The sequence below is a fragment of the Colius striatus genome, chromosome 2 (assembly GCF_028858725.1).
Source record: "Colius striatus isolate bColStr4 chromosome 2, bColStr4.1.hap1, whole genome shotgun sequence".
Taxonomy (NCBI): Eukaryota; Metazoa; Chordata; class Aves; order Coliiformes; family Coliidae; genus Colius; species Colius striatus.
In genome coordinates, this window is record NC_084760.1 from 57,150,230 (window position 1) to 57,177,611 (window position 27,382).

The 27,382-nt window shown below is 37.1% G+C and overlaps 1 protein-coding gene across 6 annotated transcripts in view; it reads left to right on the forward strand.

Moving 5' to 3' along the window:
• Nucleotides 1–26,045, forward strand: part of TRMT11 (tRNA methyltransferase 11 homolog) — a 36,258-nt gene extending 10,213 nt beyond the window's left edge. For 3 of the 6 annotated variants that reach the window (XM_061990633.1, XM_061990630.1, XM_061990634.1), the window contains 12 exons: nucleotides 1,200–1,265; nucleotides 2,391–2,464; nucleotides 4,710–4,791; nucleotides 4,884–4,976; nucleotides 5,990–6,124; nucleotides 7,420–7,576; nucleotides 11,682–11,762; nucleotides 12,392–12,556; nucleotides 13,925–13,997; nucleotides 14,727–14,858; nucleotides 18,141–18,261; nucleotides 24,917–25,429. In XM_061990633.1, coding sequence (XP_061846617.1) covers nucleotides 2,427–2,464; nucleotides 4,710–4,791; nucleotides 4,884–4,976; nucleotides 5,990–6,124; nucleotides 7,420–7,576; nucleotides 11,682–11,762; nucleotides 12,392–12,556; nucleotides 13,925–13,997; nucleotides 14,727–14,858; nucleotides 18,141–18,261; nucleotides 24,917–25,096 — 1,257 coding nt within the window. In that variant the 5' untranslated portion in view covers nucleotides 1,200–1,265; nucleotides 2,391–2,426 and the 3' untranslated portion in view covers nucleotides 25,097–25,429. Of the gene's footprint in view, nucleotides 1–340; nucleotides 428–1,199; nucleotides 1,266–2,390; nucleotides 2,465–4,709; nucleotides 4,792–4,883; nucleotides 4,977–5,989; nucleotides 6,125–7,419; nucleotides 7,577–11,681; nucleotides 11,763–12,391; nucleotides 12,557–13,924; nucleotides 13,998–14,726; nucleotides 14,879–18,140; nucleotides 18,262–24,916; nucleotides 25,430–25,467 lie in introns of those variants that run through there. The other 3 variants (XM_061990631.1, XM_061990632.1, XM_061990635.1) reach the window with 3 other exon arrangements.
• Nucleotides 26,046–27,382: the final 1,337 nt, after the last annotated feature.

A 27,382-nucleotide genomic window follows, 5' to 3' on the forward strand; every position in this document is an offset into this window, starting at 1 on the left:
TGCCACTAGTTCATGTGTAAAATCTTAGATGCTTTTGCATCCCAGGACTATACAATGAAGTAGTTGTGTGCCTAAACTTTTATTCCCCTGGAGCAAACACACTGTTTTTTGTGGCAATTGTCCTTTCCAGACAAATGGGAAGATGGAAATTAATGGGATAATATCCCACTAAAGCTGTGTGCTGGTATTGTGTTGGGGTTTTCTTTCCCTCTTGTTTTGGTAACTTAATAGTAATCTTTTAATCCTTTTGGTAACTTAATAGTAATCTTTTAATTTATACACTCCAAATTTAAGCCAACGTAATAATTTGCATCTGTGTTTATTTGCTAATGACATTCAGCGGCTGCAGCATGTCATTTCTAGCAAAGGGGCTGCATGAAGAGTGTCCTCAATGTTTACCTCTCATCTCGGTTCAAAAGTCTTTTTAGTGAGTATGAGGTTGTTCTCTTAGTTATTACTTATAGTTTATTTCTTGGAGATTTGCTGGTTTTTGTGTTCAGTTTACAGTCTTTGATTTAGTTTACTCTGGAAACAACACCTGTTGAGATATCTGTAAAGCAGAGAGGTAACAGAAAAGAAATTGGTGCTCAGTGCTGGACCTGGCCCTGGTCAGTGTTACTAGTGAGGCATTGCTTTTACGTGAATTAGACAGAAAAAATGTTTTAAGAATAGCTAGAATAATATTGTAAGAGGAATATTGTTATGAGTACGTAGAATTGAACAGTAAAGGTTTTGAAGAAAGAGAAAATGCAGAACAGTGAGATTTAGTTATTGAACCTTGCCTGACTTGATATTACTATGTTGTATACCGTACAGCTTTGCATAACCTAACCATAGCTCTGAACCATACCTCTGAGCTTTTAACTGAATTCTGAGACAAGTAATCAGCTGCTTTTGTAGCAGCACAGTCTAAATTTTTTGATTTGTGAATAGTACATACAAGCTGAATTTAATTTTGAACCTTTGCACTGTCCACACAACTACTCTTGAGAGTGTTTCCCTATTGGTTCCCACAGCAAGCCAATAATAAACACTGTTCTTGCTTCTCTTAGTCTCTAAAATGTTCTGTTCATAATCCCTATGGAGGTTGCCATCTGCAATTAGAATTTATGGTATATTGCTTTTTTTTCCCCTTTATTTCTTTCTTCAAAGCTCTAGTTGATGCTTCTAAAGCCTGACCTTTTTATTTTTCACTTTAGGAAATAACATCTTTGCTCTCGCTGTATGGTGGACAGTTCAGTGGTGAGCAGGAAATTCGCATAAATGTAAGTGACTACTGAGTTGGCTGAGTGCATGTATGTTATAGTACACAAGTGTATTCTTTATAATGTTTTTATAAAATGTGAATAACTGAGTAAATTTTGAAGTTTCTGAGGAAAGTAAGCTCAAAACCGAGCAATTCTCAGTGTCAGGTTGACCTGCGGAACAAACTCTATAACAAAGTTAAGGGTTATAAAGCAGATATGTATTGTGCCAGCGGGTGGGAGGGAGATAATTCTGCCCAGCTCGCACCTTATTGTCTAACAAAGGGCTACTTATAGGGTACAGGTAGGGGTATGCATAAGCACCTATTACATATTCATGACCTATCCCCAATCTTTATTTTAATGTCCTCTTCGAGCTTACACTTGTTTAGTGTCTCTGGTAGATTTCCATGCTGTGGAGCAGGATGCAAACAATTCTGTTTTCCACATTCCAAGTCCTTCTTATCTGCAGCTGTCTGCACACCAGCTTCTTAGTTATCAGCTTTCAGGGTCTTCAAGGCCTTTACTAATGAACGGTTTGAATTCCATTGAGCTGAGGTTTCTTACCATGTTGTTAGTTTACAGTGAATCATGTCTTTCTAACTTTCTTAGGCCTTTCCGTTCTGTATGTCTGCTTTTGCTCATTAAGGTAAAGACTTAGAACTGAGCCCAAAATGCACCTCAGGATGTCTTCATGTAACAAGTTGAAAAGAAACATTGCCATCTGCTGGGAGACTCTCCTTTTCAGAATAGCTGAAGACATTCAGCAGCAGTTTGAATTTGATGCTTGTCTCAAAATCAGTGAGATGTCATATCTGGGCGAGTGAAGCTAAGAGTCTATGTGATTCTGACTGGAATGCTTTGAGAGCATTGCTAGTTTTAGTTACTACTATTTACCAAGTCAAAGATAAGGTGGGAAATTGAAGTACCTAATACACTTTCTCAGACATTGAAGCTGAGTATACAGTTTCACATGAAATCAGGTATTTTATCCTCATGTTCTCTGTGCAGTCAATGGATTTATTACTCTTTTTAAAAATGTCAGCATGCATGTTCTCTTTTCAGAGAAAAGAGTGGTGTAGTTGTGTAACTCACGTGACATCCTCCAGCTAGGTATTTGTATCACTTATCTTCTCTTTATTTCAGTCTCCATTTTGGATTCTCAATATTCCTTCTGAAGAGATGGCAAGAGGACTAATGAAACGAACAGTATGTGCAAAGTAAGACGTGAAAAGTTTTGTAAATGATAATGTGGGCAACAGAAAATTGTTCTGTTATATTGTGGCAAATACTAATTTTGGGCAAAGTCTTAAATTCAACGGTCTTTGATTACTTCTGCAATCAGGGAGACATTACTGGAGCCTGTAGGACTGATTATGTAGCATACCCGGCCTCTTTACTTAGTGTACAATGTAGGTGTTCATCAGTGCAGAGCCAGCACTCGCAGTGTCACTGATGTATTAGTTGCCTTGAATAAGTTTTAGTTAGTGGCTTGTTTTAAAATGTACGTGGAATTAAAAGATAGAAGCAGTGATACCTGAAAACTGAAAATCAAGTTTGGAAGGGAAAAGTGGGGATTCCTTGTGTTCACTCTCATAGTGCTGATATCTTAGTGCTCAGCCCAGACCACTACGACACAGATTCTCCTAGAAAGTTCAAGAGCATAGGAATATGCTAGAGAGTGATTGTTCCAGTGGCTTTTAGTCCTTTCTAGAGTTGTTTAAGTAACATGCTTTCCAGTGAGGTTTGAGAGATACCTTGGAGGTGTATGATTCAGGATGAGAAGCAGAATAGCTGTGGTAAGGAGCTCTGCCCATACTGAATCTGGGGTTAGTTCAGGCACCTCTGCAGAGCACTGTGTGAGTTCCAGTGAGTGCTTCCTGTGTCAGGCATTCAGTTCTATGTGTAGGGACTTGAGCTGTACATTCTTGCCCGAAGAAACCCTATGTGTGCAAAATCGTCTTTATGATACTATGTTTCCAATGGGGATAAACTGTACCTCTCCTCAAAAGGCGACTGTAGGCAACTAAGAAAGTAACACATGACGAAACATCTGGCAGATGTCATATGTTGTGCTCTTTCCACTAATTTATGCTTATTTTATGTAGAAAGCTTAACTGGTCCTCTGTTTTTTCCTGGTTTACTACTGGTGGTGGGGAGATATGTTAGTTTTAGGGAAAGGTTGCTGGAGCATTTCCATTGCAATGCTAATGAATAAAAATGAATAAAAATTGAATTTTGTTGGAATTTTTTCATCTAGTACATATATAAGTGGAAAAGTAAGAGGTGGGCTTGAAGGTGTTATAGGAGCTTCTGTCAGTTGAATTAAAAGGAGAATATTTGATTATCTGTAATACAGGCTATGCTGTCACCATTTCCATTGCTTCATCTGGAAATATAGATTAAATTCTCACAGTAGATGGAATCAGATGCTTTAGCAAAAATTAGACACTGGAAAAAAGTGTATATTTTTCTTCTGTGTAAATACAGTTTACAAATGTAGCCTTTTATGTATTCAGGAAAGGAATACTTTAACAAAATATCTTACATTGTGCCTTGGGATCTTCTATTATTACTTAGTAAAATGTGCTTCTGTTTTATTTTGGCTTGAGTGAGCTAAACCTTTGAAAATTCTGAAGATTTTCTTTCAGAAGTCATCTTTGAAAAGGTGTTACATGGCACTTTAATCCTTAAAGGCTGTGTTTATGATGTGTTGCAATGCACATAAGAGTGTCTTAGTAATATATGCAATGACACTAGGATTCCTGTACTAAAACATTTTTTTTTTCTTTGATGCAGAAAGTGCAGTTGGTTTGGGTATTTGAATGTTGGGGGAAAGGTCTATTATGTTGGGGTGTTGTGCCTTCATAACAGTAGGATCAGTTATCTTCTAAGGCAGTGCTTTTCTTAAAGCCAGCAATATGACAACAAACCAAAAAAAAGTGTAAGACAACAGTGTTTAAACATCTGACAATATCACACATCATAACTACATCTTGAAATGGAATAGAACCTCTGATGATTTCATTATACATAAGATGTTAAGAGGTTCATGCTTTGTGTTACTTCTGGGTAGCATCACACTTTCAAAGTCTGTTCTTGACCTTTTTCAGTCTTTGCTTACTGCATCAAATTGATGGTAGGTACAAGTGAATTTTGCTTCATTTGCTAGTATCACTGTGTACTAGAAGGAGACCTGGTGATATCCAGGGGTGATAAGACTGAAACTTTCAGTGTATGTTACCAAACAAAAAAGCTTCATCGAAATACCAGTTTAGGGTTAAAAATAAATATATCACTGTTAAGAACAAAACTTAAGCCTGTGCTAAGAGTTAAATAACACACTGCAATGCTCCATCAAGCAAAACCTAAATACATTGGCCAGGAAGGTTAGAAGGAATAAGTATCTGCGAGACATTTTTCCCTCCTTATATGACTGCTCTGTAAAAAATCTTGTAATTTTAGGTCTGTTTTTGAACTCTGGGGTCATGGAAGATCTGCAGGGGAGCTCTATGCATCTTTGAAGAACTATCCAATGGACAAGATGGTATGCCTATGAAAAATCTGGAAAACACAGTTCCTTAATCACACTGAATAGCACTGCAGCTATACTAATGAATGCCTTTTTTTTTTTTTTAGCTTCCATATCTACAGTCAGACTCGACCTACAAAGTACACATCCATACGTTTAATAAAACACTAACTCAAGCACAGAAAATTAAAAAGATAGATGTAAGTTGATGTTTAAGAAAACTCTTGACGTTTAATCTATTCATGTTGTTCTTATTCCATGTTATCAGTGTTGTCTGGACTGTATTTAAGTTTGAGTTTCCTGTAGATCTTAATGCAGTTTACATCTTATGCCTTATCAGCTCTAAATGAGATCTTTGTGTCTGAAGTAACATTCTCAAAATTAATTACTTGGTCTGTTTAGAGAAAAAAACAACATCAGGCGTGTACAAAACCAAGCAATTATCACTGCTGGTATCAGCCCAGTGTTCTGGGGAAACTGAAGTTTTTTGTCTAAAACTATAAGATTCCAATGACTTCAGTTAGTTGCTAGATTTCTAGAAAATCTATTGCTTGATCTCCTTATTAGACATTTATTGTTACAGAACGTGGAACAGTCCAGTGGAGTGACTTCAGTTGCAAGCTGTGTGTTGTGTGCTGATTTCTTGTGTTCTGATTCCTTACACTCTTGCCTGCACTTGTACTCTCCTCCTAACTCTATCAATATACTTTAATTAGGATTTTTTCCCAATTACTGGTAGTTTTTTTTCTTCCCAGACTTTATTTTTAGCAGCTGTTTATCAGCTTTATTTCATTTACAGAGACTAAAATGATCTGTATTAATAGTAGCTTCTCTTTCCCATTCTATTTTTGTGTACATGAAGTAATGTTGGGTATGTAAATTGGTGTAGCTGCACATTGCTGAAATTGTTATTATAACTTGAAAATTGCATCATTAATATGCACAGTCTGTTTCTTCTAAAGTTGGATCTTGTTTGGTTAATAAAAAATGTTGTTTCCTACTTTCTAATCCTTAATCAAGTGTGCTATCTCAGTTCACAAGAAAGACATTTCAAAAATACTGCAAATTTACTTCTGGCACTAATCTATCATTTCTCAGAAGTGAAATGATACTTTGGGCTTTTGTTTGTTTTTTCTCTTTCTGTTTTTATGGAGATGTGTATTTAAAAATTTTGACCCCATTATTTTTGACTCTTCTTTTCTGTATTTCATAGGCTCTTGAATTTCTGCCATTCCAAGGAAAAGTAAATTTAAAGAATCCAGAACACATCTTCTGGATTTTGGAAGATTACGGAATGGATCCAAATAATGTTCCAGAAGAGCCCTTTCATCTGTATTTTGGTAGATGGGTGCGTGAGTACACTTGCGCTGGTTCTTAGAGCTTGTATTTTCAGGAAGATGTTCTTCCATTTAAATGTAGGAGATTTTGTTGATGAGTTTTAATGGAAGCAGACAATATAATTATGTTTGACTCTGTCACTGCATAATATGAAATCTTAAAGGTCCTTGTTGCAACTAGGAAAAAACAGGTTAATGGAGTAATTTAGAGGTGAAAAACTTGAAGTTGTGTCTGGGAGCACACCTTATCTTGCCTTCCACTCAGAGTACTCAAGATAGCAGTGAGACCAAACAGCTTTGTTGGTATATTATATTATTGTGGGCCCAGGTGGAGCAAAAAGCAGCAGCAGCTTGTTTCGAACGTGAAGAAAGACCGACAGGAACTGTAGATGGCTTGTAGCTCTGCTGAGTTGCATCAGCCTCATTGGAACATTCTGCAAGTGCTTCAAGTGATCCTGACAGACATCTCCACAGACTAATGCCTGCAGCATTGGGCATCAGCAAGCCCATCCCACAGGTGGCTGCTTGCCCTGGGAGACTCTTGACAGTGCAGTGCTTGCTGTACAGTAGGAACCACTTTCAGAAAACATCTGGAGCTTGCCATCCGTGGTCTTCACTGCAAATTTTCCTGCCTGCCTTCTGGGTGTACTTGCTCCAAACCCACTGCATTATTAGGATATCCTGAGTATGTATTTTGTTTATTCAGTAAGACTAATGTTGACTGGAGCTGGGGGATAGTGTTGGAACAGCTTTTGAACCTATTTTCTTCCAGACTGTTTTGGTCCTCTTCAAGATAGTTTGGAAATCTCATATAAAAGTGTTAGCATTTGATCCTTCTTTGTTTTTCCTATCTGTTAAAGCTATCCTAAATTTAGATTTTGAGTGTGACAGAAAAGTCAGGGGAGATGTGTGACCTCAAGCATGTGCATGTGTACGTGCTTGCACGTGTTAGCGTGCATTTCTGCTCTCATCACTTTGGAATTCTTGTAACTCTGAGTTGCCAGAAATTGTTTTTCTGATCTCTGGAATAACAGCAAAGTTGCTTTCATTGTTATTTCTTCAAAAGAATTTTCCCTCTAAATTGCTTGTGTATTTTTTACCTCTGTCTTGAAGAATTTATCTAGGTGTTGAACCAAGATATCTGTTGCTTGGAAAGAAATCTATCATATTTAAAGATAGCGAAAAGAAACATGATATGTTATGAAGTTACTTGTTTGTTGGATGGTGTCACTCAAGCAAGTCTGTTAGTTTGTGTGCTTATACCTTGTATCTAAGACCTGACAGTGATTTTTACATGTTTTAACAGATTGCAGATGGCCAAAGAGAACTTATTGAGTCTTACAGTGTAAAAAAGAGACACTTTATTGGAAATACTAGCATGGATGCCTGCCTCTCTTTCATTATGGCAAACCATGGGAGAGTAAAACCCAATGATGTAGTATATGACCCATTTGTTGGAACAGGTGTGTATTTTGTTTTTCTGTTGATGGGAAAAACTGGGAAAGTGCATTTATGGTGGTTTGACACTGGCTGGATGCTGGGTGCCCACCACTCTATCACCCCTCTCCTCAGCAAGTGAGGGAGGGGAGAAAATGTGGAAAATCACCACCACCCCAGACCCAATACAGTATTACTGCTCACTTTGACTGCTCACTTTTACCCAGCACAGCAGCTTTTGGTGCTCAACTGAGACTTGAGATGAGATTCCAAAAGCAAAACAGGGGGTATAAGATGGATGTTTTATTAACTCAAGGGGAGTTTGGAGGAAAGGAGATTAACTTCAGAAGATGTAAACAGTTTCTTTTCCTCTTTTGACAAGTCTGTCTTTATTGTATTATTTTTTATAACATAGCTTAAACACCAGTTTGTGAGTGCCATTGACTGCTTAAGATCCAGAGACTAAGAGCTGAAATGTTGGTTAGAACACTCCCTGCAGCTACTTTCAGAATGTTACAAGGAGCAGCATGTTTGGAGGTGGCTGTTCAGAGGAGTGCTGAAGGCACTCGGGGCATATAACACAACATAGCAGTAGTTAGGTCATAGCATTCAATAATGATCAGTTCTTCATACCATCATGGCTTGTCTTCAGGGTAATACTGTTCATACCATGTAGTTACCTCCAGCTGAACTTTTCTTAGTTACACCAGGAGGGGGAGCTTTTATTCCACGTATTACTCTGTGTGACATAGAAATACCTAAGGGAAACTCATCTGTTTTGTAGACTAAATAGATCTGTTGTGTCAGGTTGTGCCATTTCATCATACAAGAATATATTGTTTTAAGCTACCTCTATTAGTTTCTTCATAAGCATAGCAAAGGCTGTGGTTTTTGCTAAAATGTCACCACGTGTGAGATGCAGGCAATTAAAGAGTACTTACATTAATGGAAAGATGAAGAGAATTCACTGCATAAATTACTGCAGAGAAGTTATTGAGAGAGAAGACAGTGCTACAGGGTTGCTAGTAGCACAAGGTCGTATAGCATGTGGCTTCACCTTGCCATAGAAAACAGACTAGGGATGTGATAGTATCATATACATGGGACTTCAATGAATTGTATGGTTTTGTCTTAATTTTTTCTTCACATATCACCTGTGTTTTTGTGTGCATAATAATGGCTTATGAAATTTATGAATGCCCCATCCCTGGAGATGTTCAAGGCCAGGCTGGATGGGGCTTTGAGCAACCTAGTCTAGTAGAAGATGTACCATCTCATGATAGGAGGGTTGGAACTAGATGATGTTTAAGGCCCCTTCCAGCCCAAAGCTCTCTATGAATCTTTTACTTGCAGACAGGTAGTACTCTTTGAAAGGCTGAGGAAATTTCTTTATTTAATCTCTAAGCAGTTTGTTTCATTTCAGTGTTTCTGTCTTTTTACAAAAATCTGCTTAACCTGAATCACAAAAAATTCTCCGAGGGCATTCATTCTCTCAGGAGTGAAAGTTGAAGGGGAAAAAAAAAAAAGAATAAAATTAGAGGAAGAAAAATCATGAAAGTGTAGAAATTCAAGATAAATGTTAAGTGTTGTTCCAGTTCAAAAGTGTAACATATACAAAATTCTCCCATATGATTTTAATTTTGATTTTTGTGGTTTTATTGCATTACACAGCCGTAATACACAGGGTCGAGATTAAAGGTTCATAGGAACAATGGAGATCCTGGGTGGCACGTCATTTGTCAGTAAAATGTATTTATGACTAAACAACTGAACAATGGTTTTTGCACCTACTTTTGTTGAGTAAACACCAGGAGTTTCAATAGTCTCTAGAAGTCCTTTAGAGGATTTTCAAGATTGTCAGTGCAGCAGTGCCCTGCCACTGGAATATTGGGAGGTAGCTCAGAGTTGAGAGTAGTGCAGGAAGTTTGAGCTGATGGGTTTGGAAAGAACATACATTCGGTATTTGAGGAGTGCTTTGAAGAAACTGCAATTTAGATTTCTTTATTGGTGCAAATTTAATATTTGGTTTGATTTCTTCCTGGGTTTTGTGCTTAAAAGGTAAATAGTACCAAATTTTCTAATTTCTAACCTTGCAAAAATGATGCTTGCTTGTTGGAAACAAACTGTTTTTGCTGGATGAGACAAATCTCAAGTCTTCCACAGTAGTCTAAGAGTGGACAACTGAAATTCATCCTTGGAACAAAAAGTGCTCTGTAATTGCAAATGACAGGCATTTTTTCTTGGCCATCCTTGGAGGACGGTATCCTGGAGGATAGTAGTATGAGCAGACCCTCATCTGTGCTGAAGAAATGAAGGAAATGGCGTACAAGATTCTGTTCTGTCATCATTCTGCTACTAGTCATGAGGGGACAAAATGATTCTGTGATTAACCCTTTGGATACATCTATTTGATACAGCAGGGCAAAGAGTTGGCCATAGTACAATATTTGAGTATTCATGCACCTTCATTACATGAACATAATTGAACTAGTTCAGCTGACATTTATTAAAAGCTGTAAGCTCATGTTTTCCTAACTTTTTTTCCCCTTGTGATTAAAAACATTCTTAGATGGGCAAAGTACTTTCTTCTTACTTTTTTTATAGGACTGGGTGGTATGCCATACTTGGGGTCAGGGCTAGCTAAATTTGTCTTGACCCTCTGGAAGTACTGCCCATCTGTTCTGAGGGATTGCAGCCAAGAAGGGAAATGGGTGACTCCTCTGGGGTGAGTAACCTTGCTTTTCCCTGATCCATTTCACAAGAAAAAAACAGAGATTTTTTTTTTTTCCTTTCTCCCTCACCTTCAGTTTCAGTACAGTTCATTAGCTGTGAGTTTCTAGTGCCCTGAGATGGTATCTTTAGCCTGCACACACAGCATGTGTTAGAGATTTGTTGGTGCTGAGTGGGTGGCCTGAGGCAGCGCAGCCAGTTGCGATGCTCCTCTCCATGCTGCTGGTGAAAGGGAGAATTGGTGTCACCCACACAGCCAGTGTCGGTGGTGTTCCCTGTGCTGGTCAACTCTTTGTCTTGCAGCAACCAGCCCCTTTGTTTTAGCAGGACTGTTTGTAACCATAATCAGTTGACATCAGTAGTGTGGGATTCACAGTCTTGTTCTCAGCCACTGTTCTGTTTTAAACCACTGTGTTAGCAGCGTACTTCTTTATGAACAACTTGGTATCACAGGTCTTTGGTAATCTTCTCCCATCCTTTTTTTTTTCCAATTTGGAAGCTATAAAAGATATAATGTCATTTGCTCTTTTCTGTGGGCTTTTCAACTACTGTCCAGTTTTTAAGAGAAAATCGCACATGCTTTTTTTGGTGGTGGTTTTTTTTTGTAAATAGGAAAGCAGATCACAATAGAGGTAATTAAAAAAAGTTTTATTGCAGGATGAGTACTCTACTAAATGCACTGATAAAATAGGAAGCATATAGGAAAAATTGCATCTGTAGATACCTTTCACACTGCAAAACAATAACAAACTTTTTTTGCTGTTGTTCTTTACATTGTATTGTATATTTAAGTTTATATAGATGTATAAATGTATACAATATACATATATCTGTATATACACACACATAATATATTTCAATTTACAGGATTTTTGACCATTGCTTCTTACTCAGGGAATCACTATGTTATACAACATTGGGTGCAGTTGAGGAGACTGCCTTTGGGAGCAGACATGGTAGAGTTGCCATTCATTTGGTGATGACTTTTCAAATTGTTTGTCAGCAATTTGAATTTCTTGCTACTTGCAGAGTAGAATGAAAAGTTTTGGTTCATATAATGATTAAAAGGTCTTATTGCTTTGAAATACAGAAAACCATGAACAAAATCCCAAAAACGATCTCCAGAGATAAGGAGTGACAGTGGGCATAGCATGACAAGCCAAGATCACGTCTAGCAGACTGGAGACTTAGGTTTACTACCTCTAATTATAGTTGTGTAGCCATTCTAACTGGTTGATAGTTTTAATTTATTCATTTTCTTTCTTTCTTTTTGCTTGAGTCTAGCTTTGAGTCTGGTGTGTAACTGATGTAGACTCCTGAAGTTCCTGAGTGAAAAAAATCCTAACACAGATAACATTTATGAAAGCCGTTGATACTTTTTCTATTTTCTCCCCTTTGTAGGTGGCCTTCTAATCTCCTCAGCTCACTTTGGAGCATATGTGTGTGGTACTGATATAGATTACAACACAATCCATGGATTAGGTATGTTACATATTTCTAAGCTGCTAAGAATACTGATGATAGCAGAGGATAGTGAGTTTCAAAGCAAGATTAATCTTCACAGAATTTATTTGGTCCTGCTTATTTTTGTTGACAAGTTTACGTGTATCCTTGTTAAGCCATTCTCTTATTTTCTAAGTGGGAAATAGTTAATCAAAAGAATCATGAAAACCAAAAGAAAGCTAGATAGTTAGAACAGCTGTGTACTTTCTTAGCTTGTGGTATAGGAAGCTTCTCATAACTTAACCTAGGAAGTCTAATCCCATTCTTGCTTCTCTGAAAAACTGCAGTGCAAATTATATATGACTTATTGGACTGGCTTATTAGAGTTGAGGACACCTCACAAACCAACACATTCATAAATGTGTTTTGCGACAACATATTCAGATGGTGCAGTAGAAACTTTCTCATGTATTTTCATTATTCTTTGCCACTTGTGAAGCTTATCACAAATACTTATGACGGTGAGTAGAATAAGGCAGGAGATAAATGTCACATACAAACCAGAGTTTAGGTATTTTCCTTTAAAATAAATAGTAGCGTATATGAAAGCTTTTCCTATAAAATAGTATGCTTTTTTTTTCTTATTCATTCCCCACCCCCCCCTGCAGGCAAGGCAAGCAGAAAGAACCAGAAATGGAGAGGGCCAGATGAAAACATCAGAGCTAATCTCCGACAGTATGGTTTAGAGAAATATTATCTTGATGCACTAGTTTCTGATTCCTCGAGACCAATATGGCGAAAAGGGATGCTGTTTGATGCAATCATTACAGATCGTGAGTTTGATAATGCTTTTTGTTGCTTAACAACAGTGACTAAAATGTTATTGCCTATATTTGTGCCTATGTACGCTGATTTAATGTCTTGAGTGCTCAGATGTGCTGTTTCCATATGATGAAAGATGGCTGTTGAGAGCAGCAGTGTGGAACCTGGATCTGCCTTTGACATTTCTGCATTTATTTTAAAGGTAGTTTACAAAAAAGCTGGCAATACTACTTCTTCCATGGAAAGAATATTATGTTCACCAGTAGAAATCCATATGGCTGAAAATCATCTGTCTAAGAGTGTCGTTCAGTAAAAGCCTATCATTTATTGATGCACAGAGACTTGTGATCAGAGTGATCCATACTGATGTTAGGACTTGATCTGCAACACACTGGAGTCTGCTGTGCAGCTCTGATAGACTTCTGGAGGCTTATGTTAAGTGCTTATTGGAGTGCTTCCAAAGAGAAATTTTAATGTGTTTCTGATACCTTTAACTACTGGAAGCACTGGTGGTCTGAAAGGATTCTTGGCTTTTTTAGAAACCTGTGTACTTAACAGCATTTGTCATGCATGAGAGGGAATGGAGGCTAAGGGAATGCATAAAAGATGTTGGTACAGCAATTTCTGATGTCTAGTGTTGGCTCTTATGACAACACATTCATATTAATTAACAATAGGAAGTATGACTTTATGAGTTACCAGATAATTTTTATTGCTAACTGTTACTTGGCCTGTTTGACAATAAGATGATGTAGAATATTAACATGACTTAAAATTAACTTTACAAACTGTATCACAACTTCTGTGTTTATGACACAATGATGTTGGTGATTCTGTAATGCAGAAACAGGTCTCACAAAACTAAATGTGTTGAATAGGAAATAAGTATTAGAAACGTGCAAAAAATGTATGCGGAAAAAGTCATCTCTATCTCTTCTTATCTGTCTGTTTGAGAGTTACCATTTATGTAATGTATTGCCAAGAAATTCTAATATATACAATTTCATGTTGAAGAAGGTTAGCGAAGTGCTGAAGTGTGTGTGTCAGTCAAACAAAAGAGGATGGGATTATTTGTCACAAGCTGAAAACACGAGGGTTGTTTAATTAACAAAACGGAAAAGCATTGTCCTTAGTAGTGTACCAAATGTCTAAACTGCTAGAAGCCTCTTACAGTTAGCTGAAGGACCTTCTTTGAAACAGTTTTAAAGTAACCTTTTGGAACAGGAAGCTATCCTTGCTTTTACTTTGTAAAAGCGTCTGATTTTTTGAGCTTTGCGTAAGCCATGGTTGTGCACTGTCGTGTATGTATGACATAATTGTATTTTGTTTGGACAGAGGGTGAGGTTCTCATCTCTGTGTTATGTGTTTGCTTTATATAGCACCTTATGGTATCAGAGAAGCTACTCGCAGAACAGGTTCACAAAAGGAGACAGTTAAGTCAGCCGAAAAAAGGTAAGTAAGCTGTCTTGTCTGTTGTAGAATATAAATGTCATCATGGAAACCCAGTCACAGTTTTAGAATCTGTATTATTTCTTGGTTGACTGTCAGCAGTTAGAAAATGACAGTAATAATAATGAAGAAAAAATCTTTTTTGTTCTGTTTGCAAAACTAGAATGTCACTTTGTGAAATCCTCTTGGGTTTATTTTCCCTACTTATTGTTCGCATATATGTATTCAGGTTTCAAATCTTCTTTCTCATCTTTGTGAGCCTCCATTGCCTTGTATTTCCTATTCTCAGGAAGTTCTTTTCAGTCTGTGGAAGCTGCAGAACCAGTCTGAAATGGAATACCTCTGTTTTACCGTAATTTTCTTGGATTTCCACTACTCTTTTCTCTTCAGAGATAACGTGTGGCTTCTTCACTGCCTAGCCTTCCTTATCTTCTGCCTTTTACTCTAAATTGCCCTTAGGAAGGTGCTGTGCAAAATAACTAATCCCAGCACAATTGTGATTCTTTGGAGATGATAGTCTGAAGAGGGACTGTCCCAGTAGGGGAATTTGAGAAGTCGTGTTCCTCAGTAGAAGTTGGACTGGGTTGTCCTATGTCCTAGGTAGTTTTGCAACTCTCAGGTAGTGCTCTTTTGTGGTTTAGGTTCTTTAGTTGTTTGTTGATTTTTTTTAATTAAAAATGCAGGTTTTACCCATGCTTTTATGTTTTTACTTCTCTTATTTTTTTTTTTTAGCACAGAAAGTAACACCTTCGTTTCATCCAATTATCATCTAAGTGACATCTTTTTTGACCTTTTGAAGTTTGCAGCAGAGCATCTGGTGATCGGAGGAAGATTAGTTTACTGGCTGCCGATATACAGGCCTGAGTATGTATTTCTGATTTCTGGTATGTAGTATGTCAGAACAGATGCTACATTCTCGCTGTGCTTTCTTTTGGTGTGTAGTACAGCTGGAACTTCCATAGTGCTAGCACTTAAGAGTAATGATTAGACTTTCTATTATAAAAGTTCATATAAGGGAAAGCTGATTTTAAAATGTATTTTTTGGATGGAGATGATTCCTGAGTATTACCAAAAAGAAAAAAGCCTTCACATGTCCTAGCAAGTGCATGTCCAGTGGGTTGAGGTTTAAAAAATTAGAAGTTTAGAAAATTAGACTTTCAAGGTGCAGATAGATTTTCAAGATAGTAGTAGCAAGGCTCTTAATACTGATACATGTTTCTACTAGAGTAGTTGATAGAGGTGCATGACATGGTCCAGTCAAAGGACATTCCTGGCTTTTGGGGGTTTGGCACTACTAGCTTAGCTTTCTTCTGAGAAGTCTCAAGTCAAGTGACCAATAGATGGCAGTGAGAGGCAGGAAGCATAGGGGAGCAGCCCTGTTAAGGACGAGGGAGGCCAGCAGAGACCGCACGATGCTGTATGCTCGTTAGCGCAGCCTGGGCTTAGAACTGGTTTTAAAAGAAAAGTCATCTGTTTGCATATCAACAGATAAGGTTTTGAGGCATTTTTTTTGGTTGCTTTTTTTTTCCCCAAAACTATTTCACAGTAAAGTGGGGAGTTAATGTTCAGTAGCTGTTTCTAAGTATCATGCAGGTGCACTCTGAAGGTAGCTTCTACAATGTTATACGTTTCTATGTACAGTTGAACTATGCTGATATATACAGTGGTTGTTGTCCCTGATTTCAATGTGGAAGTAGCTTGTGACAGTCCTATATATGACTATTACATGCTGTTTTGAAAATTTAGGAATCTAAAGGAGCCATTTCTGTTACATGCTTTCGTAACAAAAGAGCACACTTAGTAGATTGCTTTTTTTTTAATGATAGAATTGGTACCTTAGTCTTTTTTTTTTTTGTAAGACTGTTGACAAACAACAATGAATGCCATTGCTAGTATTTTAACTACTTGTTCAAGATGTCTGTCTATACATACTTAATCCTGACAGACTGTGCAGTTGTGAATTCCATGTTAACAAACTCTGTTTAGAATTACTGAATCTATTCTGTTTGTCAACACACCAGAGCTTTCTGTCTAATCATTGAACTTTGGTAAGAGCATACTTCCTCAGTATAGCAGTATAAAGTTTGTAGATTTCGATAACTACTTTACTGTTTTAGGGAGATCAGCTCTCAAACTCTAGTGGAGTTACCTCTTAAAAAGTTAATTTGTGCATACTGTTGTGATTTGAAATCCTACAGTCACTATATTAGTACAGATTATTAATGTAGTCACTTTATCTTCAGTTTTAATGATGAACACAGGAAAAAACATTAAAGCAAGTATATGAGAGGAAGGTAAGGTGCTGTCTAGTAATATGTTTGTTGTCATGTATCCCTTTGCAACACTTGCCACCAGGTTCATGTGCTGTTTGAGAACCTTATGTACTACCTTAAATTAAAACCAAAATTGGATCAAAATGGATGTCTGTTAAAAACCACTGATATTATATTTCTTACTTGATAGTGTTCTGAGTTTTACCTGAAGGAACATAGAAATATATGCATTAATGCTAACAGACAAAGCTTTTTAACAAAGTGATAGTGATCTCTCCCTCTGCAAGATAGCATCTCGCTCCAAAGTTTACTCTTTCAATCTGACATTGAAATCATTGTTGAGTCTGAATTCTTTTAATTCCTTTGCAGTCAGGCCTTTGTGTGGTTATGAAGAGAAACTTTTAGAATGTGTCAGGAGTGCCTACCTTTGTAAGAGAAATAGGCAGTTTGGTGGTACTAGATGCATCAAAAGTCTTGTGTAATAGATAAAATAATTGGGAATTAATTTGACTCTCCTTTGTGAAAAGCATGTTCTGACTTTGTCTAGCAGAAGTAGGTTCTTGATTCCACACATGAGAAGTGACTGACAGGTGGTTTTGCTATCTGGAAGTTTTGGAACAATGTGAAGAGGTGATACTGTTTGGGGTCTTTCCTGATTACAAGTCTGTATTTGATATTTTCTTACTTATTTTATGAGCTCACTATTGCCTTTAAGAAATGCCGATTTTTCATCAGCACCTAGATGGATCCTATTTCGGGTTATTACATTTGACTTCTCTAAAATAGACTTCTTTACAGGAAGATTGTGAAGCTTCTTCTTTGCATCTTTTCAGTTCAAGTGATAGGTGTAAAGTTGGTTTGTTCTGCATTTTTAGTGTCTGACTTCTGTTAAACCCCAAGCACCAGGGAATCATGAGAGCAAACATTTTATATTAGATCGTGGTTGCTGATAGTACTGTATACTCTTTTCTGTATTGTGTTGTAGTAACTTACAGAAAAGCTTGTTAGGAAAACTAGAACTAAATGACTGATCCACATTTCAGTATATAAGAAGGATATTTGATCTCATATTTATCTTATTAGCTAGGTCAATACTTCCTGTATTCTTACAGTAATGTGCAAAGCTCTTTAATCCTTTAATTCCTTTTTCATCTTTTGGAGAAACTGAAGAATTGAAAGCAGTCTAGATAAAGATATTTCTATAGAAAATAGTATGCTTATGAGATAGAGATGTTTAAAATACTCTTAAGTGCTTACTTCTATAGACAGGATTTAGTTGCAAGACAATGTTGCTACCATCTGTGTTAAAAGATAGTGGATTCTTTTTCTTCTCTTTAGAAGAAGTAATTACAATGTGAAAAGTTTCTAACACTGAATTCTGAAAGAACTCCAGGAACATCACTGGTTTATTGCAATTTACAACTGAAGTGTAATAGGCTCCTTTTAGAGAGACAGGGTTAAGTCTCTTGTTCCTGCAATTTTGTATGTGGTAATTGTGGAATACGTTATAAAAATCACATCTCTGATTGGATAAGTTATTACTCCTGAGTGGCTGAGATATTTTCTACTTGAAATTGTACAGACAGGCCTCCGTGCATACATCAATATAATGTAAATACCTGTAAAAAATAGGGGAGTGGTGTTGTCTGTTTGCTGTGAGGTTTTAATTTGTTCTGCAGATTTTATGTCCCAAGATGATTTGAATATATGATATAAAACCTCTGGAGCACCAATACCTGAGTTCCTTCAGTCAGATTAAAACCTATAGTAACTTTCTAATGTAAACCATTTTTTGAAAAAAATCTATATGAATTTTGTTTCAGAGTCTTCCAATTTGTGAACTTACAGCTCTATGAATGTTTATTTCCTCCAGATATACAGAAGAGATAATTCCCCGCCACCCGTGCCTGAAACGTATTAGCAACTGTGAGCAGATGCTTTCCAGCCACACATCAAGGCGCCTGATAACCATGGAAAAGGTGAAAGAATTCAAGGTAAGCTTGGATCCTCAATTATATTGTGTACAATAGCTATTGCATTCATAAGAAGTTTGTGTTATTCAGCATTTTATCCTTATTTCTATCACACTTGAGGTTTTTTATGATGAGAGTTAGAGCCTTTGTAATGTAGCTACACATTTCTTTAAAATTGAGCAGTGATTTAAGGGACTGTTTTGGTCTTGGTCTTTTTGTTTTTCTCCTCAGATTGTAATTAACTTTTTATCCCAAGCAAGCTACTTAGTAGTTTGAAAGAGATAATTGCATTTATGGTGACTTGTGAAAGTTGCATATGATTTTCTTGGGAAACAACTCTGAATCCCATCCACAGAGATGCCTGGATGCCATTGATTTAAACATTAAATGCCTTTGGGTATTGCAGCACAGGTGAATTGTATTCAGTTCTGTTTCTTTATTTGTTAGAGTTATATTTTTAAGCATTTAAAACAATATTGTAGCTGTGACAGAAGTACAGTGAAGCACATTGGCTTTTTTTTGTTGTTTTGAGACATACCAAGTGCCTCTCCTGAGACAGTGGGACCAAGGAATATTGCCTTCAGGTTTCTTTTCTGTTCTTGATTCTTCTGTCACTTAAAACTGTTAAAAGAGATATTAAATAAAGGTGAAACAAATTCTTAATGAAGACATATGCAAACGGCGGGCAAATGGTTTTAGTACATTCCCTGTGAGTTGGAGGAGCTGTTTTAAGAGACAGGTGATACACTCAGAGTGCTGTATCCACATGGGGCTTGCACTAATAACACAGCAGGGATTCAGGACTGTATTCATAATGCTTATGGTGAGTGAGATTCTTAAGCAACACCTGTTTTATTTATTTATTTATTTTTAATCATTGTAGGTGGAGTTCAGAGCCAGAGCTGCCAACTTCACTGGTAGCAAACCAAGGGGATAAATTAGGAACGATTTTTGACATGGATGTCTTAGGGTGTTTGTGGGAGTTTTTATTTCTGCAAGTGTTGCAGGGTGGCTGCATGTTCTAATTTAAAAAATATATATCCACCCTTTTGCAAATAGACTTCCCTCATTTATTATCTTGCTTTGTACATCACTCGTTTATCAGTACATGCTTTGACAGATCCATATCTGGAAATGCTTAGCTCTCAGCACCTGAGTCTAGTTGGCAAGCTTGGATAGAACTGTGCAGGTGCTTACACTCAGGATTCCAGATGTTTTTTAGAGATACCAGAGCACATGCACTGTTTTTGATGCAAAACTTGTCTAAATAACAAAATACATATTGACTCATTAGATAGTGCCTGCTTGGTTTAGGGTCTTGTTGTTTGGTTTCCACCTATCTAAGATTTCCCCACGCCAGTGTCCATTATCCAGGCATGTTTTTTCCTTAGTATTCTGAACAACTTTTGGATTGGATACTTCTGACTCACCAGACAGGATCATAAAATTCAATAGTTGGAGCTTTGACTGTCTTTTTCCTAAATGAAAGTGAATTTTTATGATCACACAAGCATTTCTGTTTACAGACAGCTCCTGTCTGCTTCGCTAAACTGGTCTGTAACAGGCACTCACAAATACCTTTTAATTCAGCTTAGCGTAGTACTCACAAGCAGCTAAGGAATTTTACAGATCACGTAGTGTCGTTATACAGTCCTTTAGTTTTCCCTGTGTGTATCACTAATAGCAAATTGCAGGTTTCACAGTAAATTGGGTTTCACTATTAACAGCCTAAACTGGAGATGAATTCAATCAGTTACTGACTGAAATTGGTGGTGCAATTTGATTGTGCTTCTAATATAAAGGAGACCAAAGTGTTTCCTTTGTAAAAATGTAAAAAGTGACTATGTCTAGTTGAGATATTTATCCATCATAGTTAGTCATAGGCATGAAGAACATAAATATTGTATTATAAACATCACAAAAGGTGGTATATGACTCACTGTCTTCTAAACATTCAGTCTGTTCTGCTTAAATTTACAATGAAATCATGCCAACTGGAAAAGATTTCTTACTGAACACAATGTTGATATGAACAGATTTTTCCAGCATGTGCAAAATGTGAGCAATAGAGTTATTTGGTTTTTAACGTTTAAGGCTCTTTTTTGACAGTCATGGTGGTCATTAGTAACTCCTCCTCCCCAGTCTTAAACTACACTGATAATAATAAAAGTGAGTGAAGGCAGTTGTAGAGGGCAGCTGGCAGTAGCCAGCTAGTGACTTCTAGCCTTCTAAAACTCTGGAGGCAGAAGTATTAGAGGAGTGGAGAACTGGAGCATGGAATGGGACAAATGAGAAGCGATGCAAGGTGAGAGCGTACTAGCCTGATATGTTACTTTTTTCTATGGACATAGCATCTCTTCTCTGGTATTAAATGGATATGAATCTCCCCCATATCTCTCTATACCTGAAATAAAACCTTCTAATTGATGTTACAGTGGGCAGGACTGTGTGTGAATGTTCCATCAGTGAGCTGTGAGGGGAGGTTTTTTGTAGCAGTGAAAACAGCAGTTCAGCTCTCCTGAAGTCTGTAAGCATTTACATGTAAGAACTGAAATACAGTGGTGCTGGAAGAATGAGAAGCTGTTGACTGAATAGATTTGTATCATCATATCTGTTAACTGTGACTTAGTAGGTGTCCAGTCTTCTGCTTTAGGTGAGGGAAGGGTTCTTCCTGCCCAAATCAAACGAAAATTTACCTTCCATTGTGCCAGTGTATTTTTCTAAAGCCTTCAAATATACAGTTATGTCAAGCTGAAAGGCTTCACTCTGTGCCACCTGTATCTGAATTGTCATCACTTTTTTTTTTTTAAATTTATGTGTCAAATAACTAGTAAGTGGTTAATTAGTAGAAAAATTGGAGTATAAAAACTTTTACAGCCTGATTACCCCAGGGGTTCATGGGAATCTATCTGGTGATCAACAAACTGTTCTCAAAAGTAGCAGACTTACTAAGTGTTTAACTGTAGAGCTGTTTGGTGTTCACTTTCTTGACAACAGCATGTCTAGCTTTCTGTTTTCTGAGGCTTCTTGATTTCCCTGCGCTGAAGGATTTCAGCTATTGATGAAGCGCTTGTTTCATTCCTCTGCTGGCTGTCCTACAGGAGTATTTTTTTACCTCTTTGACTGGTTAATGCTATCTAGTTCTGAAGTTTGTAATCAGAACTTCTTAAAAAATACTGGAGGAGAGATATGTAATTGACCAGGAAGAGACAGCTACAAATATTGTAGCAAGATGAGACAAAAAGCTTGACTGAAGGACAAACTCTGAGCGTATGGCTGTCCATGAAAGGACTCTGGGGCATACAAACAGGTCAGCATTTTCACATCACATGGTCACTCCAGAGTCGTTGCTGGTGTAGAATTTTTTCCTACCAAATTTGTTAGTCTCTGTTCCTGGATATGAATGGCTGGGAAGTTGGGTTTTTTTCCTTTTAAACAAAAAAACCTGCATGTGGGTAATTACACTGAGTCTGAATTGAGGCATGCTAGATTCACAAAAAAACTATAGAATATCAATATTTGCCAAGGTTTAAAGAAGAATAAAGCTTTCTTGTTATCTCTGATCTTCCTCTCACCTCTTTCATTATTTGAGATCTGTAGTATCTTTTTTAATGTTATCTTTAGAACAAGTAAGTGTTTAGTTGAAAATTTATCTAAAAGCAGTTTGACAGCACACACTTTGCCAAAGAGCTTTGTTGATTTTCATTTATCACAGAAGTCATCGTAAAACATTTCCGAGGAAAAATTTTGTGTGATAACTTTTGTTTCTAATTAGTCTGCTGTTTTGAAAGCTGAGGTTATTCAAAGTGAGAAACGAGAATGATGATAAAGAAGGACCAGAGATCAACGAACAACTTCGGTTCTGTCTTTTGCAAATAAAGGAAGAGGTCTTTGCCATTTTGGTAGTGTTGGTAGGCTGGGGAAAACTGGCAGAGCCAAGAAAGCTGATAGTTTCTGGTCACTCTTGGAAATGATTTCTTGGGAAGTATGACTGTTTTGTGTTGACCAATTACAACCTTTATACCTTAAACTATGTACAGTTGTTTCAAAGGAAACGAGCGAAAAAAGCTGCTTATCTCTAGATGTAGTTGTGTATCACAAGCTGTGTCAAGAGGAGGAGAGAGACTATTTCCCTTAAAACGCTATGGTTCAACTCTGTTCTCTGAACTTGAACTTTTCTCTTGCTTTTTCCTAAAAAAACCCCATAAACATCCATCTTAACTACACTGGACAGTTAATGCACTGGAAGAGCTGACACAGTCACTGACACCTTCCATAAGAGATCTTGTCTTACTACAAAAGGTTCCTCTCAGATATTTAGAGTGCATATTCTACCAATTTATGCTACTCAAGATAGAGCTTAACTGAGGATGTTTGACTCACTTTCTTACAGAAACGAGCTGGTGCCTGATGCCCGGGCAAATTCTAGTGCAAATAGTCACCACAAATTACTTCATGAAGATTATTTCTCATAAGTGCTTGTTTCTTTAGAGTTAAATGCAGGCAGCCTCTAGTGGTCAGATGGTGGCCACTCAGCTCCCTGTGTAGATGTAAAATACCTTAAGTTAGAATTTGTTCAAAAATCATTAGTCTCTGAAATCTAAGAATTCATTTTACTTTGACCATTTCTTATGTTGTCCATAAAACTGTTTGTCCAGTAAATGTCAGCATCTCTGGGTGGTTCAAGATTTCTTTTCTTTATTCCTTTTTAAGAAGTAGTTCCCAATCCTTTAGTTCCTTTTAAAGCAATTGAGAAGTCACATGTGTACAGGCAAGAGGTAGGGAATGGAAGCTCTTAAGCTGGAGTTAGTGATGTGGACCAGGATCTTCCTCTGTAAGCTCTTCCAAGAAATCTGTGCCTGACTGCCTGTCTCCTCTCATCTAGTGAGCAATGAATGATTTGTGGAGCTTTTGATGAGGCCTCGATTTACAAAATGGTTTCTCCTGTGGACTGATGCACTAAAACCTCTTTCCATCAGATGAATGCAGATGCATCTCATAGCTGTGCTTAACTTGAAGTCTGTTCTCTTACATATTATATTCTCTCTTTTGCCATCACCAGCTTGAGGGTAGAGGGGGATGATAGTTCCTTTCTTCCTTCCTCCTTTCGCCTTTTGTTACTTCAGGAATCAAGATGAATGGTTTACAGAAATGTGATCTCTTAGAGGTTGTGGGGATTCATTTTTATGTTAAAGTACTGTTGGCTCATATATCATTATCCTTTAGGGTCAAGTATCCCACCTGTTTCTCAAAACAAGCAATTTGTGTAGAATTATTTTTAAAAGACATCCCATAGGCATAAAAATATATGCTTAGGTCAAAGAAGGATTTCTGACCTGCAAATTCAGGGCAAGAGAAGTGGTGTTTTCCTCTGGGTGGTCTTGTATAAGAGACCTGGAAAACTGGGTACAGGCTGTCTATGAGAGAAGTATGTCTTAAATCCTCCTTTTTCCCTGGTCTGCCCTTAGTTGTGGTTTGTTTTTTTTTTTTTTCCTGTGGACATGTTAAAAGCCTGGTGATCATCAGCTGGAAAATGGTCTTGGAGGTGCCAGTCTGTCATAGGTGACTGAAAGACAAGAGATAGTATTGTGTCTGTAGTGAGTTTCCTGAGGTCATATTCTGCTATTTTTCCAACAATGCAGTATTTAAATAGAACTATTTTGCTGCTACTGGTCTACATGCTTTACATGTTAGATATCCACATGGCACTTTGGTTTAGCAAGTTTATTTTAGGCCAGTGGCACTCTGGTATCTGCTAGGATAGCAGAGCTACTTTCATAGGAATGTCTCATTGTGTCCAGGAGAGGGCACTTGTACATGCACACAAACATCTTGCTCTGTTGAAAAACCTTTTGTTTCACTTCTTTAGAATGCATATTAGGATATCCAAAGCAAAATGCCCTGTCGATCTTGCTAGGTGAAAGCCTGGAAAGCCTACAAAAGAGCTCAAGGGTGAGATTGCCCACTCCTTCTATTAAAATATTTTTGTAGTACAAAACTACTGACTTGCATCTGTTTCCATGTTCCTACTACTTATGCAAAAGCATTCCACAGTAACCTTATTTTCAAATGTAAACAAATAACCCTAAACTGTAAACTTAACTCATGAACCAATCAGTATGTTTCTACTATGCTTAAAAAAATAACAAGGATGCTTTGAGAAGCAGCATTTAGTGGAAGAGTAGTTTAGTTCTGTCATGCTGGTTTGTATTTTCTCATTGCACAGTTCAGCTGCTCTAGTGAGACTACTTATCTCAGATCCTTGTGGCTGTTTAGGGTAGTAAACTGACATCAACCATGAGTGTAAAAACTGTTTCTAAAAGTTGCCGTCAGTTTTCTTTAGCAGTCAGATGAAAGTTTGATGTATTGTTTATCTTACAGTATTGACAAGTATCTTAATTGTGTAAAGCCACAGTAAATGATGAACTAAACCGTTGTGCATATAATGGACTGGTTTTCTAAACTATGTTCTTGGTTGGTGTCAAATAGGTATTATGTGTAAGGGATTTACTGTGTCAACTTTAACTTTTGGAATATGTGAATAACACACTAGAAAAAAACTCTCTGGTTGGGCTTCAGTAACTGTAGGAACTAATTTTAGTCATTTGTGTTCTTGTTCTGTTTGTATCTGCCTTCCACAAACCTCTGAGTGACTTATTTTTTTTTTTTTTTTCAGAAACTAATTTCTGTATTTTCCTTTACAAAAGTCTTTGTGTGTAGTACCTGTGCTCTCAATCACTCATGCAGGATTCTGGTGATGTTATCTGATACATTTCCAGCGATGCAATGCTGTCAAAACTTCAAATGTCTGATACCAACAACTTGCATTATGTTGCCATACATGGTAGAATACTGAAAATTTGAATAAGTACATTAAAAAAAAACCTAAGCAAAACCACCAACAAAAAAACATTGTCTGCTTACGCCTTGTATTTGATCAACGTCAAATGAGAATCCGTTGCATATGGTTTTTCATTTCTGTTAAATGTTAGGACTTTGCAGTAGGATGTGTATGTTCTTGTTAATCCTAATGGAAACCTTAGCATTCTATTTTTGAAATTCTTTCATCAATCTAGTGACTTAAATGTTTGGCACTGAATTGTAAAAAAACCCGACAGCTTTACTCTTGCTGGTAAGTGTTTTGAAAAAGTCTGGAGGAAAACTAATGGCAATACATGCTGAACATAATACCACAACATCTAATGCTTGCGTTTTGGTACCATGCAGGATCAGGATCAGAATTCTTACTTGCTGGATGACCAATACATGCCGTACAGGGGACACAATTCTTTCCGTGAGAAGTATTTCAGTGGTGTGACAAAGAGGATTGCCAAGGAAGAAAAAGACAATCAGAAGTAAAATATAATATAAACAGATTAAAAAAATGAGGAAAGAATGAAGAGCGTGTTTCTTTGTAAGGACATCTGGATATGAACATTCATTTGGATGCTTCAGAAAAATAAACACTGCTTTTAATTTTAAAACGAGACGAAACCCACAACACAGGTTGGGAGCAGTTCTTTTTAATTAGCTTTGTTTATAGCAGATTTTATTGTACAAGGTTTTTGAGTCTTATTTAATTTATATTTGTACTTTCAAGTACTAATGATGATTGACTAAAACCATTATTATTATTCTTTCACCATTACTGTTTACAAAATAGTAGTATTATTTGGCTGCTTAAGCTGTGAGCATCTGGCTGTTTTAGAGACACGTGGTGGTGATCAAGGATTGCTTATTAAGATCATTTTCATTTGTTTTGTTTTTTTGTAAATGGTATACAATAAACCAAAAGATTGTTGTGAGGGTTTTTTTTAATTGTTGCATGCAATAGCTGCTCATCTGAGTTCCAATTGCACTGACTGAGGCCAGAAGTGTTTAAAACAAACAAAAAGCACAAAGAAACAAATACACGAGTGCACCCTCCCCCGCCCTCCCCTCCAAAAATAAGCGGCTGTGACCTGACAAACTCTGCAGAGCCTGTTAAACCTTGTGAAGCCTGTCCACATCTGAAGCTCATCTGCACCTTGGATTTGCTTTTGCATTCCTAAACCTTGACTCTTGGTCAAGTCAACTGTCTGCAATTTTTGGTTCAGAAACTGATAGTTACAGCAGTAACAAGAAGAGCATAAAATCAGCAACGATTCCCTAATGGTATTAAGCCTAATCAGATCTTTGAAATTGAAGCTGAATTTGTTAAAGGGCAAACTGTGCTGAATCCACACCATGTCCATCATGAAAATACCCCGTTTGAAAACCACTGAGACCATTAATTCAAGATGTTAATGGCTCTTCTCATTTTGGTGGTCAGCTTTTCTTCAGCAGGGTGTTGGAGAATGTGGTTGCTTGCTTCAGCCAGAGGAAACCTTGCTTCTCAACTTGCTGCAAGTTGCCGACTCTTGTCACGTTATGGTCTTTGTAGATTATTATCTTTAAATGCCTTTCCGAAAAAAATCTGTATGCTGGGGAAAGCACATGTCACTCTGTATATCTGGTCAAGTTCAGTAACTGAATTTGCTCTTCTGTGTGTTGTAGTCCTCAGCTGCAGGAGGAAGAGCTCACATACTTGATGACAACTTTGTCTGACCTTCTGGATCTAATCTGTGGTGTGTTAGGAAGTTCTGAAATAGTGATTTATTTTCTGTGTTTCCATTATAAATCACTTTATTTTGAGACTTTTAATGTCAACTGTATAATAGTTGTTCTGGGATAAACTTGGAGCAAGATCAAAGCACAGACAATTTTTCAAAAGCAGAATTTGAATTGATCACCTTCAAATATTACATCAAAAAAAATTACTGCTTCTGAAAACCTGTCTTCGTATAACTTCTGACTTCAATTTCAGCATTACAATTTGGCATTCAGCTTTTATTACTTTACAAATTAAAATTACTCTCTGTTCTTCATGGGCAAGGAATTTTTGTAGATGGATTTATGATGCATTTATAACTTCATTTTCATAAAAGTTACCCTATGCAGACATGATCTAAATGGTTATACAAGATGTAAGGTAGTGGCACGTCTGGCTCTGTCTCTTCAAAGGGAATGATTTAGTTTATTTCTCCTCCGCTTGATCCAACTTTTAGTCCCTTCAGCAGCAGTGGTGTGGCCTCTGTTTAGCAGTTCATACATAACAGCTCCA